The 19,707-nt window shown below is 41.7% G+C and overlaps 1 protein-coding gene across 1 annotated transcript in view; it reads left to right on the top strand.

Annotated features, from left to right (window-relative positions):
- Positions 1-11,501, top strand: part of CTTNBP2NL (CTTNBP2 N-terminal like) — a 60,657-nt gene extending 49,156 nt beyond the window's left edge. Inside the window, exons 3-4 of the mRNA XM_007949189.2 lie at positions 8,749-8,856; positions 10,020-11,501. Coding sequence (XP_007947380.1) covers positions 8,749-8,856; positions 10,020-11,501 — 1,590 coding nt within the window. The remainder of the gene's footprint in view (positions 1-8,748; positions 8,857-10,019) is intronic.
- The last annotated feature ends 8,206 nt before the right edge of the window (positions 11,502-19,707 follow it).

The following is a 19,707-nucleotide window of genomic DNA, read 5'->3' as shown; positions in this document are numbered from 1 at the left end:
CAATGACATGAGACAAAGTATATTATGTGAACTGCTGTATGAAAAGTGAATTTACACTGCAAATCTTCACCCAAATCAAAATAAAATTTAAAAAAAAAAAAAAATGGGCAGAAGATGTGAAAAGATACTTCACCAGAGGAGATACTCAGGTGACCAAAAAACACATGAAGAAATGTTCATGATCATTAGTCATCAGAGAGATGCAAATCAAAACAACAATGAGATACCATCTCTCCCCAGCACTAATAGCAAAGTTCAACAAGACAGAAAATAACAAATGCTGGCAAGGATGTGGAGAGATTAGAAATTTCATACACTGGTAGTAGGACTGTAAAATGGTACAACCACTTAAAAAGTTGGAATTAGAAATACCATTTGATCCAGCAATCCCATTACTAGGTATATATCCTAAAGAATTGAGAGCCAGGACTTCTGGTAAGATGGCAGAATAGGCAGACAAGCTATACAGACCCTCTTCAGCAAACCCTCAACAAGAGATTTAGAAGATAACCCTGGAGGCCTGAGCTTTGAAAGGAACTATACAGAAGTGGAATAGGCACCAACTAGTGGGAAAACTTGAAGGAAAGCATTGAGTACGGAGATGGTCGGAGCCGTCAGCTACTGTGATGGGACCAACAGCCTGAATATATCCAAGTAGTGCTGGGACCTGAGAATTGATGTAAAGATAAGCCCTGGTTGCCAAGGGCTACAGGGACGACTGTGCTGGTGGCCTATCACTAGGAAGGGAAACAGTAAGGAGGGAGACAGTCTGAGCTGTGGACTTTTGGCTCTCCAGAGGGTGCAGCCATTTTGGCTGTTTACAAGCATTGGCCATTTTGGATATATAAAGTGACTGAGGGCACATTTTGAATGTTTACAGGCAGTGGCCATATTGAATTTTAAAGTGACAGCATTCTCATTCATATTCCAGGGACCTACGAGTAGGCTCCATTTGCCAAGGACGGCAGAGACATATGAGAGGCTGACAATGGGAAAGGAGACAGGTGGTGAGTGTGTAAGTACTGCCAGCTAGTGAGTAGAGGAGCACAGTACCCTGCTTACATGATAACATCCAAAGAAAATGAAAATTGAGGGCAAGTCACTCCAATATACAATCACCAATTAAGTATAAACACAAAAACGTCACAGTATCTCAGAGACAACAGAGCATCACTGTCCACACAAAGAGGCAAGATAAAGCCGGAGAAACAAGGGACCAAGATACAGGCTCAAAACACATCCCTAAGGAAGAAGCAGCATTGGAACTCCCTGATAAGGAATTCAAAAGAGTTATATGTAGGTACCTTCAACAGATTGAGAAACAGATCAAGGAAAACACTGACAAAATTGGAGAAAACCCTAGAACATTTTCAAAAGACAATACAAGAACAAAATGACAAAATAAATGAAAAATTAGAAATGGTACAAAATCTACAGACAGAAATCCACAAGATTAATACTAAATTTTCAGAAATAGATAATACATTGAACTGGCACAGGAGTAGAATTGAATCAGTGGAAGACAGAATTAGTGAGATTGAAGACAAATACCTTAATACTTCTCTGGAGATGAATCAGTCAGACAAAAGATCAAAACAAAATGAAGAAAACCTTTTATAGTTCATGTGGGATACCATCAAAAGGAATAACCTACATGTAATGAGAATTCCAGAACAGGAAGAGATTTTAATAAAACCACAGAGAAAATTGTTGAAGATTTGTTGGAAGAGAAATATCTTGGTATGATGAAAAATGAGACTATATTGATTCAAGAAGTCCAGCAAACCCCAAACAGGATAGACCCCAAAAGAAAATCACCATGACATATCATCAGACTCACCAAAACCAAAGACAAAGAAAGAATCCTTAATGCAGCATAGGAAAAATTAAAAGTTACCTACAAGGAGCAACCAATAAGGCTAAGCTCGGATTTCTTAGCAGAAACCATGCAGACAAGAAGACAATGGAATGATATATATAAAATCCTGAAAGAGAAAATTTTCCAACCAAGAATTATATACCCAGCAAAATTTTCCCTCAAATATGATGGTGACATTAGGACATTTCCAGATAAGCAGAAATTAAGGGAATTTGTTAAAACCAGACCAACCTTACAAGAGATGCTAAAGGGAGTCCCTTGGACAGAGAACCAACAACAGCAAACAACAACCAACCATTAAAACACATGATGACATAACCCAGAGACCAACCCAGTTATAGAAGTATCCAAAGTAAATACGCCTACAAGATTGTAAACAGGGAACCAGAGACATCAATTGACAAATGAAGACAACTGCAAACCAAAAAGAGGGAAAAAATTGTGTAGTTATAGAACTTCTAAATGGTAGGGAAGTCAGGACAACTGCAAGATAGAACGGACTATTCTAAACCTGGGAAGAAAATGATAAATCACAGAGTAACCTCAAAGAAAAATTATGAACCTTCACATCAAAATAAAAAGAGAATCAACACAAATATTTAGCATATACTAAAAAAATAGCAACAAAGGAAATGATAAAACAATTCATAAACAAAAAGAGCTCAGCACAGAACAAAGAAATCAGAACACCATGAGAAAGCACATAACAAAATGACAGCAACAAATTCATACTTTGTCAATAATTACATATCTGACAAGTGACTTATTCTCTAAAATTTATAGAAAACTCCAACACCTCAACAATAAAAAGATTAACAATCTAATTAAAAAATGAGCAGAAGACATGAAGAGACACTTCACCAAAAAGGATATTCAGGCAGCCAGCAAATACATGAAGAAATGCTCAGTCATTAGCCATCAGAGAGGTGTAGATCAAAACCACAGTGAGATACCATCTCACATGAGCAGTAATAGCAAAGTTCAACAAGACAGAAAATAACAAATGCTGGCGAGGATGTGGAGAGATTGGAACTCTCATACACTGCAGGTGGGACTGTTAAATGATAGAACCACTGTGGAAAGAAGTATGGCAATTACTTAAAAAACTGGAATTAGAAATACCATTTGACCCAGCAATCCCATTACTAAGTATATATTCTAAAAAAGTGAGAGCCAGGAAAAGAACAGATATATGCACACTCATGTTCATCATAGCACTATTTACAATAGCAAAAAGATGGAAACAACCTAGGTATCCATCAGCAGAAGAGTGGATAACCAAACAATGGTAAATATACACAATGGAATACTATGCAACACTAAAGAATAATGTAGAGTCTGCAAAACACTGCATAACATGGATGAACTTAGAGGACATTATGCTGAGTGAAATAAGTCAATCACAGAAGGACAAATACAGTATTAGTTCATTATTGTTAAAAGTCAAGGAAAGGTTTATATATGGAAGGAAACTTTCTTTGTTGGTTATCAGGGGTGGGAGGGGAGGGAACACTGCAAAAAAAAAAATGTATTGACCCATGTCACTGTAGTTTTGTGTATTTCACTGTACATAAATTATATTTCAATAAAATGTATTTAAAAAAAAGGGAGGGGAGCACAGAGGGGGTAGTTACAGGGATGGGAGAGGAAGAGAATTTGTTATGGTCAGGGATAGTAATCAGGACATGAAATCAAATTTACACGGACTGTGGACTGTAAAACAGATTTTGCTCTGTGAATTTGCACCCAAAGCACAATAAAATTAAAAAAAAAAAAATACAACTGAAAGCTTAAAGAAAATATGATAACATGATGTGTAGGGTTGTAGCATATTTACAAGAAAATTTGTGAAAAAGGCATGATTTATGTGGGGTAAAGGTAATCATTCTATTGTAATGTTTGAACATTTTGTATGAAGTGATCATTATATGTATGCTATGGGAGCTCTGGTAGCATAGTGGCTAAGTCACTTGCCTGCTAACCAGACGGCTGGTGGTTCAAACCCACCAGCCACTCGTCGGAAGGAAGGTTGGGCAATCCTACTTCCGTAGTGATACTGCCTCAGAAACCCAAGGAGGAGTCGCTATGAGTCGGGGCCAACTCGGCGGCACATAACAACAACAACAATGGCAAATTTAAAAAAAAGGAGAGCCAGAAGAAGAAGAATATATGCACACCCATGTTCATCACAACACTATTCACAGTAGCAAACAGACGGAAACAACCTAAGTGCCCATCAACAGAAGAATGGATAACCAAGCTATATAGTACATTCACATAACGGAATACTATGCAACACTAAAGAATAATGTTGAATCTGCAAAACACTGCATAACATGGATGAACTTGGAGGACATTATGCTTAGTGAAATAAGTCAATCACAGAAGAACAAATACTGTATTAAAATATGTAATTGTGTAAGGTTATAGCATATTTACAAGAAAATCTATGAAAAACTATTGTAAAAAGGCAAGGAAAGGTTTATATATGGAAGGAAACTTTCTTTGTTGGTTACAAGGGGTGGGAGGGGAGGCAGAGGGAACACTACTAGGTAGATAGAAATGAGTATTAATTTGGGTAAAGGGAAGAGCAATGTACCAGAAGTGAGTGATCAACACTGTGGCACTGAGGAAGAGGAAGACAGAGACAGGTACATGAGAAGTACAGATGACAAAAATGAACACTTTTGCGTGTATAATATTGTGTTGTCAATGATGGCAAGCATTGATCTACGAGTGGATAGATGGTTAGACAGGGTGAACGACCAGGTATGTCCAGACAGGGAGGAGTGTGCCCATGACCATGTATAGGGTTGGCAGACAATGTTTCTACAGTGTATTTGTATGTGCTGTAAGAATGTCCAGGTGTGTGGTGGAGCTAACAAGGGGCAAGGTTGTGGTAGCTTCTTGGCCATAGCCAGCTACCCAGAGGGAGCAAGTGGTTGGACCTGTGGGCTCGGGACCATGGTCACAGAGGACATGAAGCTCAATTGGCATAACATACTACACAAAACCATTGTTCTACATCCTACTGTGGGGAGTAGCGACTGGGATCTTAAAATCTTGCAAACAGCCATCTAGATGTAATGATGGGTCTCTGCTCATCCGCAGCAAAAAAGAATGAGGAAAACCAAAGACGCATGGAAACAATTAGTCCAAGGGACCGGTAGACCATGCAATCTTCCGGCCTATATGACCATGAGCCCAGAAGAACTAGATGGTGCCTGGCTACCACTGTCAACCACTCAGAAAGGGATCAGTGCAGGAGATCCTGGATAGAGGGAGACAACACTGTGAAACAAAAGTCAAAATCATTTAAAAAAAAAAAAAAAAAAAGACCCAGTTTACTGGTCTGATAGGGCCTGGTAAGACCTCCAAGACTATGGCCCCTAGTTACCCTTCAGGTCTGGAACTGAACCCATTGCTGTGGCTTGCAGCCGAACAATAGACAGGCACATGGATGAACATTTACATCAGGTAGCTGTACTCCTTGGAGCCATAAATCATGGGGGAACATAAGGGCAGTACTTGCACAGGGGATAGCTCCAGGGGTGGGAGTGCATGGGAAGAAAGGACACAGGGAAGAGGTAACTACAGGGAGGAAGTGGGAAGAGAGCTGTTACGTTGTGGGGAATTGCAGTCATGTCATGAAACAAAATGTGTGTGGAAAATGAATTTGCTCTGTAAACTTTCACCCAAATCACAATAAAAATTTTTAAAAATAAAGAAGGTAGTATCTAGAAGCTTTTAATTAGGGTATCCATAGTCCCCACTTGCCAGAGAAAGTTCCAGTTTATCCCTATTGCCTTGGCATAGTACTAACAATGCCCCCTTTCACTCTCAAAAGTGTTCTGGTTTGAACAGTAAATTACATGGTTTCTGTGCTTATAATGAAAAAGAGTTCCCTAGTGTACCTCTTCCTATTACCCCTGCTCCTCAGTATTCAGAGACAACCACTTTTATTATTTATTTATTTATTTATTTATTTTGGTAGCTAGGCTCCATATTTCTAAATAATGGACTACTCTCCTTTTATCAATATGAGGCATTTATGTTCCTTCTTTATTGAGGGGAGGTGCAAGTCTTATCTTTTTTTGTGATGAAAATATACACAACAAAACATACGTCAGTTTAAAAGTTTCTACGTATATGAGCTCTGGTAGCATAGTGCCTAAGGCACTTGACTGCTGGAGGTTCAAACCCACCAGCCACTCCTTGGAAGGAAGGTTGGGCAGTCCTACTTCCAAAGTGATGATACTGCCTTGGAAACCCAAGGAGGGGTCGCTATGAGTTGGGGCCGACTCGACAGCAAACAACAACAACACACATATGATTCAGGAGCTCTGGTAGCATAGTGCCTATGGCACTTGACTGCTAACCAGAAGGCTAGTGGTTCAAACCCACCAACCACTCCTCGGAAGGAAGATGGGGCAATCTACTTTCATAGTGATACTGCCTTGGAAACCCAAGGAGGGGTCGCTTATGAGTCTGGTCTGACTCGACAGCACATAACAACAACAACAACATATATGATTCAGGGGCACTGATTACATTCTTAAAGTTGTATAACCATTTTTGCCATTCCTCAGAAGGAAGATGGGGCAAGCTACTTCTGTAGTGATACTGCCTCGGAAACCCAAGGAGGGGTTGATATGAGTTGGGTCCGGCTCCACGGCACATAACAACCATTTTTGCTATCTTTTTCCAAATTATTTCACCACCGTGAACATAATAAACTCAATACCCAAACTCTCCTTTTCCCTGCTCCCTCCCACCCCTGGTGTACAAGTTGTGTTATATATGTGGTGGCTATGAGTTGGAGCCGACTCACCTGTACCTAACAAGTACAAAAACCCACCCCTGATAACCGCTAATAATTTTTGGTTTCTATATATTTGCTTATTTCATATATGTAACATCAGATAGTATTTGTCCTTTTGCAGCTGACTTACTGCACTCAGCATAATGTTTTTATGGTTTATCCGTGTTGTGAAATTCATTTATTTTTATGGCTATAAAGAGATACAGTGTACATGGTATGGACATACCACATTTTGTTTATCCATTCTTCTGTTGATGTACATTTCAGTTGTTTCCACATTTTGGCTGTTGTGAAAAGTGCTGCAGTGAACACTGGTGTGCAGGTTTCTGTTTGGGTTCCTGCTTTCACTTCTTCTGGGCATACATCTAGGATTGAGATTGCTCAATAATGTCGTAGTTCTGTGTTCAGTTTTTTGAGGAACTGCCAAACTATTTTCCATAGCAGCTGTATCATTTTACTTTCCCTCCAGCAATGGATGAGGGTTCTAGTTGCTCCACAGCCTCACCAACATCTGTTATTTTCAGCTTTTTTGATCATCACTATTCTAATGGGGGTGAAATGATACTTCACTGTGGTTTTGCTTTTCATCTCCCTAATGTCGAATGACATTGAGTATCTTATTGTGTATTTGTTTTTATTTGAAAATGTCTGTTTTGGTGAAATGTCTGTTCAAGCCTTTTGCCCATTTTTTATTAGGTTGTTTAGCTTTTTGTTAAGTAGTGGAAGTGTTTTATATATTTTGGATATTAGACCCCTATTAAATATGTGGTTCCCAGAAGTTTTCTCCCAGGCTCTTAAGTTATCTTTTCACTTTTTTGATAAAGCCTTTTGATGAATAAAAGTATTTCATTTTTATGAGGTACATTACTTCCTTTTGTGATAATTGAGTGTTTAATCATCTTACACCCCACCTTTCTTTCCTTTCCACCTCTCATTATCTTTCCAAAACAAATACAGTCTTTCCTCGCCCTTATTCTGTGTCATATCTGGTTTTATCAAATATTGAGCCTATTCAGTTTACCAAAAAGCCTGTGTTTTAACCTTTAACCAAAAGCTTGTCTTTTAGTTAAATGGAAAACTTACAGTTTCATTTTTAAACTGTAAGTATACCAACTTTTTAAATTTTTTTTGAGAAGGGGGTTCATGTCCCAGAAATTTTTCTTTCTCCAGTCATAAGAATCACTAATGAGGAGGAGTGATAAGAAATGCCCATTGGTGACAGTGTCCTACCCTGGAGGTCTGTGCCAAAGCACCTCTGCAGCATAAGCAGGAGCTACGAGATGTCCATCACCACTGGGAAGAGTGTGCAGTTACAGACAGAATCATGTGGAAAATGTCTCTTTAATTTGTATTCTTAAAATTGAGCCTAATCCCTTTGCACCAGCAAAAGTGGAATAGGGGTAGGAGGTTAATTAAAAGGCCTTGTGAAAAATCTCCATTTAATATCCCAATAATGCAGTCTTTTTGCATGCAGCATGAAGTCAAGAGCCTTCTTACCTCTTACCTAACTGTATCTATAAATGCATATGATTAATTAAGCAAGGATGGTTAGCACATCACCTATTGAAATGTTTAGTTTCCAGGTCCCTTTTTGGTGTCTCTGGCAGTTTGAGCATAGAGGAGAGAACCTCAGCATTCATCTTTCTGTGTACTATTTTGCTCCTCCTTCTACCCCTGCCCCCTAGTGACATCAAATTCCTTGTAGTTTCCTAGACTTCCTGTTAATTCTCTAAAACCTTTTCCAATCCTCACCATTAATAAGTTGTTCTTTTCTCTATGTTTACATAACCATTTGTGTGTACCTCAAGTAAAGCATGTATCTTACAGTTTTCTAGCACATAGCTTTCATGTTTTGCACCCTTCTAGACAATGTGTGCCTTCTAGACAAAGTATGTTAAATTATATATACATATATAATTTTTTTTTTTTTTTAAATCTCTGGTACCATCATCTCAGGCTCTTAGATGGGTATTCAGTATTTGATTGTTTAATAAAAAATGTAATTATTTGGTATTTGGAAATGACTTTTGAAAAAAATTCTTTAAAGGTAATCCTAGACCTTGAGGAAGAAAGACAAAGGCATGCACAGGACACAGCTGAAGGAGACGATGTTACCTATATGCTGGAGAAGGAACGAGAGCGGCTGACGCAACAGGTAAGTAAAGTGGGATGGATCACGACAGCATTTGCTTCAAATAGCATTTCTCAAAGGTTGTTCCATAGGATGGATATTGGGTCACTAAAAAAAAGAGGGTTTTGCAGTCAAATGAGTTTGACTACTGAATTAAAAAGCTTAAACCGGCTTTTAACTTAACTTATTAGACTGTGTAGTACACAAAAGGAGCTCTGGTGGCATAGTGCCTAAGGCACTTGACTGCTAACCAGAAGGCTGGCGGTTCAAACCCACCAGCTACTCCTTGGAAGGAAGGTTGGGCAATCTACTTCCATAGTGATACCGCCTCAGAAACCCAAGGAGGGGTCACTATGAGTCAGATCCAACTCGGCAGCAATGAGTTAGATAGTACACAAAAAGCACATTGTATCGTCAAGAACAAGATCAAATATATTGTTTAATAAATCTCTGTTTCCATAAAATCTTTTTTTTGAAATAGATCACTCATTGTAGGACTTGTGTTCTACAGAACACTAACTTAAAGCTAAAGCTCTCCAACTTTTTTTGACTTTGGACCCCTAGGAAGAAATAGATTTTATATCAGGACCTGATACATAGACACACATAACGCCTGAAACAAGATTGCACAAAATGGTGTGTTTAACTCTTATTGCTGACAGTACCTGTTGATGTTTCTCCAAGTTGGTTCCTTCAGTCCTTTCCCTCTTAGCCCACAGTCTCTGACTGTGCCTTAAATAGGGTTGGGATGGCAGTTAAACAGACTACATTTGTTTAAAAAGTGTTATTTGAATACAATTATTTATGTTGTTTTTTGTTTATAACCAGAGAAAATTATTGCTGAAACTTTAAAAGTGTTTTTCAGCAGCATCACCATAAATATAGTTTGTATCACCTTTTTCCTGTTCTAAGGTTCTGAATTCTCTACCTGTCTAAACTACAATGTTGCATTGTATTCCTACTAAACAGCCTGAGACAGTTTGCAGAACTAGATGTGCCTAGGTCATATTGCGTGCTCTTGGTGTTAGATGTTCTAATACTTCATAGAAAGCTGATCTAAGCTCACGGCATACATGGTGCTCCTGTGAACCAAGAACAGCTGGCCAGGACGTTCTACTTGATTATAGTTGATTTGGTACATCTCTCTCTTTCTCTAATCAAGATGTGTGGTGATATTTTTTTTCTAGTTGGAATTTGAAAAGTCCCAAGTGAAAAAATTTGAGAAAGAGCAGAAGAAGCTCTCCAGCCAGCTGGAAGAGGAGCGCTCCCGCCACAAGCAGCTCTCCTCCATGCTGGTGCTGGAGTGCAAGAAAGCCACCAGCAAGGCAGCCGAAGAGGGGCAGAAGGCGGGAGAGCTGAGCCTGAAACTGGAGAAGGAGAAGAGCCGGGTGAGCAAACTGGAGGAGGAGCTGGCAGCTGAAAGGAGGCGAGGCTTACAGACTGAGGCCCAGGTGGAGAAGCAGTTGTCAGAGTTTGACATCGAAAGGGAACAACTGAGAGCAAAACTGAACCGCGAAGAGAACCGGACCAAAACTCTGAAAGAAGAAATGGAAAGTTTGAAAAAGATAGTAAAGGACCTAGAGGCTTCCTGCCAGCACAGTAGCCCTAATGAGCAATCGAAGCAACTAGTAACCATGTCCAAAGGCACAGTGACTGAGCCTCCCGTGCTTGTATCTGTGTTTTGCCAAACGGAGAGTTTTCAGGCAGAAAGAACCCACGGGAGCAATATAGGCAAGGTGACAAACACTGGGCTGCCTGGCCCCACCACTCCTGCTTACTCTTATGCAAAAACCAATGGCCATGGTGACCCGGAAATACAAACGACCAGGGAGTTGATAGCAGGCAGCAGTGCAGAAAATCAAGTGCCACCACGAGAGAAGTCTGTGGGACTGACCCAAGAAAAACCAGTGGAGAATGGTGGGTGTCCTGTGGGAATCGAGTCTCCAGTCCCAGTGTCCAGTCACCTCCCTTCTAGTGGGAGCTCGCTTTCTCCCAGCAGCACTGCCTCCTCCTCTCTAACATCCTCTCCTTGCTCTTCACCAGTACTAACTAAGCGCCTATTAGGGTCATCAGCTAGTAGCCCAGGCTACCAGTCATCCTACCAAGTAGGGATCAATCAGCGGTTTCATGCAGCTCGACACAAGTTTCAGTCGCAAGCAGACCAAGACCAACAAGCAAGTGGTCTACAGAGCCCTCCATCCAGGGATCTGTCCCCCACCCTCATAGACAACTCTGCTGCCAAGCAGCTGGCCCGAAACACAGTCACTCAGGTGCTCTCCAGATTCACTAGCCAACAAGGGCCAATCAAGCCTGTCTCTCCCAATAGCTCTCCCTTTGGCACAGACTATCGTAATCTGGCCAACACTGCCAACCCCAGAGGTGACACCAGCCATTCACCTACTCCAGGAAAAGTATCCAGTCCTCTAAGCCCCCTTTCTCCAGGGATCAAGTCTCCTACAATTCCCAGAGCTGAGAGAGGGAATCCTCCACCCATCCCACCCAAAAAACCTGGCCTCACCCCATCTCCATCTGCTACAACTCCACTGACCAAAACGCATTCCCAGGCCTCCTCTGTGACCACCACAGAAGACCTTGCCAGCAGTTGCTCCTCCAGTGCTGGCATAGCCAATGGCAAGGACGTTGAGATACTTTTGCCTACTAGCAGCTAGTCCCTAGGAGGGAGTCTCCACATGTGACATTCCATCTGATTTCGTCTAAGAGCTCAGAGTCAAACCATTGAGTTAGATCATGTTATTTATTTTGATAGTAGCGGAATTCATCATGTAGTGTGTTTTACCTTTTTGTATTTTTTTAAGTAGAAACTGATTAGTTTGGACTTTATGGCTCAGATTTTCATACTGAAGCTAGAAGGGCACCTCAGAGACGTCTCCAGCTCAGCAGTCACCATCATGTTGTGATGGAGAAAGCTGATCGAGTACCAGGTGGTGATTTGCTGTCTATTTTGGGACTAGAATCACTCAACACTCATTTTGAATTATGCAGAAGTGGTTCATGCAGATTTTTATTCCAGATGAACATGTTTTAAAAGTGCCTGAAATAAGACTGCCATATGAATGTGATTCTGCAGCAAAAACACAAAACAGATCATTTAATTGCAGAAAATGAAATCCTCTATGAATTCTGAATGTTAAAAACCAACACTGCTTTTAATCCTCTTTTATTGTTTTTAATACAAGCTTTGTGTTCTAAAACAAGGCTGCATAAGAGAATGGGAATCCTTCTAAAGGTGAGTGTGAACTCACCACAAAGCTGAGCTTTATAGAGCCCTTGAGAAACCCTCCTGAACATTAAGCATTTGGGGTGCTGATTTTCTTGTACTTTTGAAAAATTAAGGAACTCTAGGTTTCCTGCATAACTTCTTGAATCGAATGAAATCACATTTCCATTCAAAAAATGTCTTCAAGCATCTACTGTCGTGTAAGGAACTTCTGATTTTAATCACTGTTACTTGAATAGGAAATGGTCACTCATTCTGTATAAAGGTTTTGCAAGAGTGAGTTCTTTATTCTGTAATCAAAAAGCAATAACTTAAAATTCACTCACTTTGTAATTTGTAAGTCAGAATTACACAGGTTTTACCAAATTGTTACACTTAACTCTCCAGACTGCCAGCACTTGATGATGTCTGTATCTGTGGAACCAAATTAATTTTTGCCTAGATGGACATACATACATATATATATATATATATATCTGTATAGATACATGCTCCTCTCCATGTTTAACATACACACACTCAAACAGATATGTATTAATGTGATTATATCTTTGGCGTTTTCAGTGTAGCCTAAAGGACAAGTCAAAATGCACGTTAAGATTACCTATCGAAGTAACCAGGGACCTACTTAAGGGAGGAATTTGTACACAGATTAGTTGTAGAAACCAGGTCTTCAGCATCACAAAAAAATAGCTAAGAACTATTAGTTAGAACTGATAGTTAGAACTATCAACTAACTCTGAGGTCAACTAGAGAGGTCTTAGAGAGGTCATAGGAGTTGGTGAAGCAGGTCACTCAAATGGTGCACGGTGGTGGGAGTCACGGGTGCAGTAGCACACTGCCGAGCTCAAGCCCCGTGTATAGGAGGCAGGCGCTGTTCAGCTCTAGCCGCCTGTTTCTATACAAGAACTCTAGACCAGGCTTACCAGCTCTTCACATCTTTATGAAAAAATTTTCATGAGGAATATTTTCAGTTTTTAAAAATCAAGAACTGATTCAAAATTTTTAAAACTGCTACTTATACACCTCTGCAGCTGGATTTACATCACAGCCTGCCAAGTTGCAGTCCTTTTCATTTCTAGGAACTCTGGTCATTTCCATCATAGGGAAGTTGTGGGGACAAAAGCTTCTAGATTTCCCAACCGTGTAGGCTGACACAGCTTCCCCTCTTCCAAGCAGGACTGTCCACAGCCCAGCTGAGACACGTGGGTTATATATGTTTTCATGTGCACAAAGATAGACTTTGTCGTCCTAACATACATTCTCCTATCCAACTTGTATCCAGTAGCCCTTTACTTCTTGCTCTAAATTAAATCTGTTCCCTCTAACACAATAAGCACTGATGGAGGCAAGTCATGGGGTGGAAATTGAGGTCTAGTTCACAGTGTAGCTGATGGATAAATTCAGCTTATGGTTTGATTAAGACCAAAACATCAAAGATAAAAGTGCTATTAATGCCCCAAGATGTCTACCAAAATGATGAAAGGGGGATCTTAAACTGTGCAAAGCAATCACGTATTGAACTTTATCCTCACGCATACTAAAAGGAACAGTGTTCGTGATTAAGATAGCTCAACTTTTCTAAACGGGAGAGGGGCTACCTACCGCCCCAGTGTGTTACCTCTCTTGCTTTACATGGTAATCTTAAAAGTTGCATTGTGCTCTCCTTTGTTTTGGCATAGATACATATATAGAAAGAGATACTATAAGGAAGTTTATTTCTTAGGAAGTGCACTGAATAATGTATTTCTTTTACAGTGTAATATGGGGTTGGGGGAATACAAAGGAAATGTGTATTTTTGCTAGTTACCTATCTTCTGAGATAAATAAGCACAATATTGCAATGGATCTAACTCATCCAGTTAGATATTATAGATAGTATTTAAGTTTGCTGTAGATAGTATGTGCTAAGTAAAAGTTTCATGATTCAGATTTTGGTATTAACCCACGTTGCGAAAGCTGTTTACTAGTCAACAGATAATGATGTGCAACGCATAACATGAACATTAACTAGTCGTTAACATTTGTAAAGCCAAATGTACCATGCAGAAGTCTTCATTCATTTTTATAGCAGACTACATTAAAGCAAGTTAAATCATATGGTCTGGAGAAAAAACAGTCTTATTTATACAAAGTGAAGTGTGTGTTGCACAACAAGGTGTATTTTGTGGGGGAAAGAGCAGGCTGTATAGATGGAGCACTCAGGAAGCTGGGGCATGGTTTTTCTGTAGAATCTCAGAGCTGGGAGAATCTTCCGTGGTAATCCATCTGTAATTCTTAACCATTTGGGAGCAAAGGAACTTTTGAGAATCCAAGAAAAACTGTAGAGTCTATACCCAGAAATAACAGATACGTTTTCATGCCTGATATTGTTGCTGATTTCATGAGAACCAAACTCTGACCCCATCCCTGGTTCATGTGCTCCAGCTTAGGGCTGTCTGATCTGCGCCAGCTCTCTGGTTTCACAAATGAGTGGTGCATCCCTCATCTCCTAGGCCACTGCTGTTGTGGCTGCACTGGTAGCAAACACAAGCTGTAGCCAGACAACAGCACTTGAAAATCCTTTGATGTACAAAAGATGTTCAGACAATGTGGATGTTTACATATCTTAAGTTTCCAGTATTTAAGCCATTTTAATGATCATTTCAGCAAACACCCACTATACCCATTTTCTCATAACAGCCTTAGCTTAGTAATGCTGTCTTGTCAGTGTGTATGTGTGTGTAAACAATCTATAAAGAGAGCTTCTGGTGCTTAGTCCTTGAAAAAGAACTTCAGATGCTTTTTTTTAAAAAAATATGCTGGCTTCAAAATAGGATGCATTTTTATAACTATGGGTGGGCACTGAACATTGTTCCACAGGAGTGATTTTTTTATTTAATTGTTGGAGAACTAATTAGGAGCTCTGGTGGCATAGTGCCTAAGGCATTTGACTGCTAACCAGAAGGCTGGCAGTTCAAACCCACCAGCCACTCCTCAGAAGGAAGACTGGGCAATCTACTTCTGTTGTGATACTGCCTCAGAAACCCAAGGAGGGGTTCCTATGAGTTGGGTCCAACTCGACAGCACATAACAACAATAACATAGAAGTAATTGAAAAAACTTGAGAGACTGTTCACCAATCTGCTTTCATATCAACAGACAATTCACTGGTAAAAGAAAAGAATTGGGAATGGTTCTCAACCTTTATTGTGCTTAAATATAACCTGAGAAGGCTATTAAAAGTTTTCCTAGCCCCTCTTCCAAAAGCCTGGAGGTGGAACCTAGGGGCTGGCTGATGCAGGTGGTCTAAGGATCCCATCTTGAGAAATAGTAATAAAAATGTAGACCTACTGCCCCCCACCTTCCCTGAGAAGGTACAGAAAGCCTTGTGGCCCTCACCTGTTCTTTCACAAGCACTTGTTTTTTGCCTCTGACCTAAGAAGACATCTTTTTTTTTCTTTTTAAATGTGATTTGGGTGAAAATTTACAGAGCAAATTTACTTTGCATACAAGAGTTCGCATACACTGTCTCATGACATTGACTACAATTTACCCCAATGCAAAAGCTCCCCTGCCATTTCTTCCCGATAGTTATCTCTTCCCCAAGTCCATCCCTCCACATACTCCTGCCTCCTGAGCTGTCTCCCTGTGCATACACAGCCCTTCTTTCTCCCATGATTGATCTCTCCAAGGAGTGTATCTACCTCAGGTAAATGTTCAACTCCTATGCCTGTCTTTTGTTTGGCTGGAAGCTGTGGGTTCAATTCCAGACCTGAAGGGCAGCTAGGGGCCATAGTCTCAGTGGTTCCACCAGGCTCTATCAGACCAGCAAACCTGGTCCCCCTTTTTTTTCTCCAAATGATTGTGAGTTTTGTTCCACATTGTTCTCCCTCTCTATCCAGGATCTCCTACATAGATCCCCCTCCAAGTAGTTGACAGTGGTAGCTGGGCACCATCTAGTTCTTCTGGTCTCATAGTCATATAGGCTGCGGATCACATGGTGTACCAGTCGCCAGAACTAATTGTTTCCATGAATCTTTGGTTTTCTTCATTCTTCTTTGCTCTGGATGAGGAGAGACCCATCGTTGCATCTAGATGGCAGCTTGCAAGCTTTTAAGATCCCAGTCACTACTCACCAAAGTAGGAGGTGGAACAATGTTTTGTGTAGTATGTTATGCCAATTGAGCTTGATGTCCTCTGCAACTGTGGTCCTGAGCCCACAGGTCCAACTACTCGGTCACTTTGGGCAGCTGGCTGTGACTAAGCAATGACTACAACCTTGTCCTTTGTCAGCTCTACTATACACCTCGGAATTCTTACAGATCATACAAATACACTTACAGGACCATTGTCTGTCAACCCTATACATGGCTTGGGTATACTCCCCACCCTAAGAAGACATCTTAAGCTCCTGTAACTGGTTTGTCAGACTATCAGTAATATTTGGAGTGGAGAATGCCTACTTGGATACCAAACACCATGTTAATGATTTCACATACCTGTTACCTTACCAGTACTCACAAGAGTGTGTGGATAGGCATTATGGCCAGTTACTGAAGAGGTAGTTGAGGACTAGAGATTTGTACAAGGTGCTTATGATAAAGTCCTAGTACTTTGCACTTCTCACTGCCAGGGATTCCCAGATAAGAATCCCCTGTGGTGCTTATTTAACCCAGGCCCCTGTACTGGAGACACCAGTTCAGTAGTTCAGGGTGAGCTCTGGATGAGACCTTGGGTTATTCTTAGGTGGAGCAAGGTTAGAAAACTGGACAGCACATTGCTCCTCCCTAACCACCCTGTGGCCAAAGGCAGATAATTAGACTCAATCAATGCCAGGAAACCTTTATGAAGGCTTTTCCATCTCCTGTCTCTGTTCAGGTGAGCTGAACAAACACATCTTTCTTCCTAAATCCCATCAAATAGCATGTTTCTTAAATATCTAAGATGAGCCAGGAACCAAGGTAGCTATTATGGAAGATAAGTTAAAATCTGTTCCTTCCCTCAGGGAACTCACAATCTAATTGAGGAAACAAGATATTAGCACATAAAAATGATTCCAAACATAACAGTTCCATAGAATAAATAATGCAAGTGGTGTTAAAAAGCCATACAGGGCTGTTGAAGGGGGTGCTGGCACAAACAGAAAGCTCAGAGGTGACAGCTCTTTGTGGGCTGATAAAAGGTAGTAGAAAAAGCCAATCTCCTTCAGAGCATTCCGTATGTACCTGGAGTTCTGCAGGATCTCCTGTATTTGCACTCTGTTTCCTTTGGTTGTCTTGGTCTAGGATGAGGTCCGAGGCAGGAACAAGAAGTCCCCAAGAGTTGTCCTATTATAGGGAGACTGACAAACTGACAAAGGTGTGGAGCTGGTGTGAGAAGGTCTCCCAGACCCAAATGAGATTTGCCTTTCCCTGGGGGCTCACCTACTTAATTCTGTAAGAGTCCTCACTGACTCAGTGTGGTGGATACTGGGATGTACCTCCCAGGTCCCTGAAGGCATGAACAATTTACTGTATTTCCAAGCTGTTGGGAATGGAATGCTTGTAGCAGACTTCTCAGCTATCAGCCCCCTGTAGGAATTAGCTTAATTGAAAGAGAATCAACCTAGGTCACCTCTCCTTCCAGAGCAGCTCACATCTAAAGGCCAACTGGCGTAGGGCATAGGCCTGCCTTCCCATCCATAGGTGTTGGTCCCAAGGGCACTCCCTCATGAGCCTCCTGCACCCTAATCTCCATCTTAGAGCCTATTCTGTTCCTTTCGGCCATGATTAAGTCCTCTAAGCAGGGTGGACACATTTTCTGAATGTTTATTTGGTGTCTAGTTTCCAAGTAGGGCTAGGCTTCAAACCCTCATCCATTTGGCTTTCAAGTCTACGCTTCCTGCACAAGCCATATAGTAGTCCTAAAGCAGTAATAATATTTTGTGGGAGCTTAGAATATTAGCTTATTAGTTTATTGTCAGTCATATATCTAAGGATGAACCCACTGGTTAGCTAGCTTGCTTTTGAGACAGTCAGCTATGAACAGGACACTGGAAGAATGGAAGTTCTGGAGAGAAGAAAAGAGGGATGATTTGCCTGCACACATGGAACATTCCAATGTCGGCACTAGAAGATGCTTGATTCTAGTTCTCTCGTGATATGGAGTATGAAGCCCAGAAAGGCCAGGTGACTTGCCCAGGCTCCCACATGTAGTTCATGGCAGAGCCCGGACTATGAAGTTGGCCAGCTCCCCATTCTGCCTCCGCAGACTGCTGCTCCAGCCCATTCCTGGCTTCTCCCTCGGCCTTCCTGCCTCCTACCTGATTCTCCACAGTGCCTGGGCTTTGATCTTGCTCACCTGGGCTGCCCCTTATTCCAGGCCTTGCCCTCAGCCTGCTGGCCTAGGGCTGCCTGCCACATTGTTGCCACAAAAATCTTGTTCTCATGTCTCTAAACCGGTTTGACAGCTGGGGTGAGGCTGGGAGTGGGGAGGACGGGGGAGCTTCCACTCCCAGGCTGTGTGGCCATTGCTATAGCAAGCTCTGGGAAGAACTTACTCATAAGGCATGCTTGCACCTAGGTGTGGACAAGAAGCCACCAAAGTTGTGAGAATATATCCCCTTCCTGCATGTGAGTCTGACCTGCCACACCTGCCTGTGGAGCAGGGGGTGGCTGAATGCTTTGGAAGAGACACCTCCTCCTTCCTCACCTGAAACTCCCAGGAATGGCCTTCTGCATTCTCAAAAGACTTACCCATCTCCCTTCTCTGTAGTGCCCCCTTCCTACCACTCCTTCCCCCCACCCACCCAGCCCCAAATCAAAGCCTTCCAGCATTATTCATGCCTTGGAGCAGACAGTGTCCTCAAGAAGACCCCACCCAGAGGGATTCAGGGTGGTGGGGCAGTTTGGGGGTGGTGAACCAAAGCACACACAGGCCCCTTCATCTCGAGCATGTTTTCCCTCTCCTGAGTCTTAGTGAGTCAGCTCCGCAGGGCCACACACAAGGCTCCCATTCAGGGCTCATTTTCCTTCTGCTCTAACTCAGATCTTGGCATCTCTCTCTCTTTTTCTATGTGGGCCTCATTCTCACATGGGAAAGCTCTGCTCCCTGCCCTGTGCCTCCTCCTCACTCCCCCAACCCTAACCACCTCCCCTCCACACACACATGCCCACATTCCTCATCCTTACCTTAGAAGAGTTAACAGTCCAAGCTGGATACAAACCGAGACACAGAACCAATAGAAACGCTACCCTCCTCAGTCCTCATTCACATACTCAAGGTGGAGTTGCTGCTGCGTGGCTCTAAGCCAGCCCTGAGCTCTGTTGTAAAGGGCACACACACTCAGCCTGCTCTTCATTTATCCAGCATGTTTAATAAGCACTGATGGTGCATAGTTAGCATACTCACTGTGCTTATCAAAAGTTGGTGATGGTTTGAATTTCCCCAAAGGTGCCTTGGAAGAAAGCCCTGGTGATCTACTTCTGAAAAAAATCAACTGGAGAGTACATGACTGGCACACATGAGGTTGCTATGAGTCAGAATCAACTCCAGGGCAATGGTGGGTGTTTTTGGTTTGTTTTTTCACTCTTTGCTAGGCCTCATGTTTGGAGCTGAAATTTACACTTCCATGAGGGGACAAGTCTCACAGATGTGACCTACCAGGGTAGTGCTGG

This window comes from Orycteropus afer, unplaced genomic scaffold (assembly GCF_000298275.1).
Source record: "Orycteropus afer afer isolate SDZICR_OR568_19922 unplaced genomic scaffold, OryAfe1.0 scaffold00010, whole genome shotgun sequence".
Lineage (NCBI taxonomy): Eukaryota > Metazoa > Chordata > Mammalia > Tubulidentata > Orycteropodidae > Orycteropus > Orycteropus afer.
Note: the sequence above shows the minus strand (reverse complement) of the source record. Positions and strands in the feature narration are given on the sequence as shown.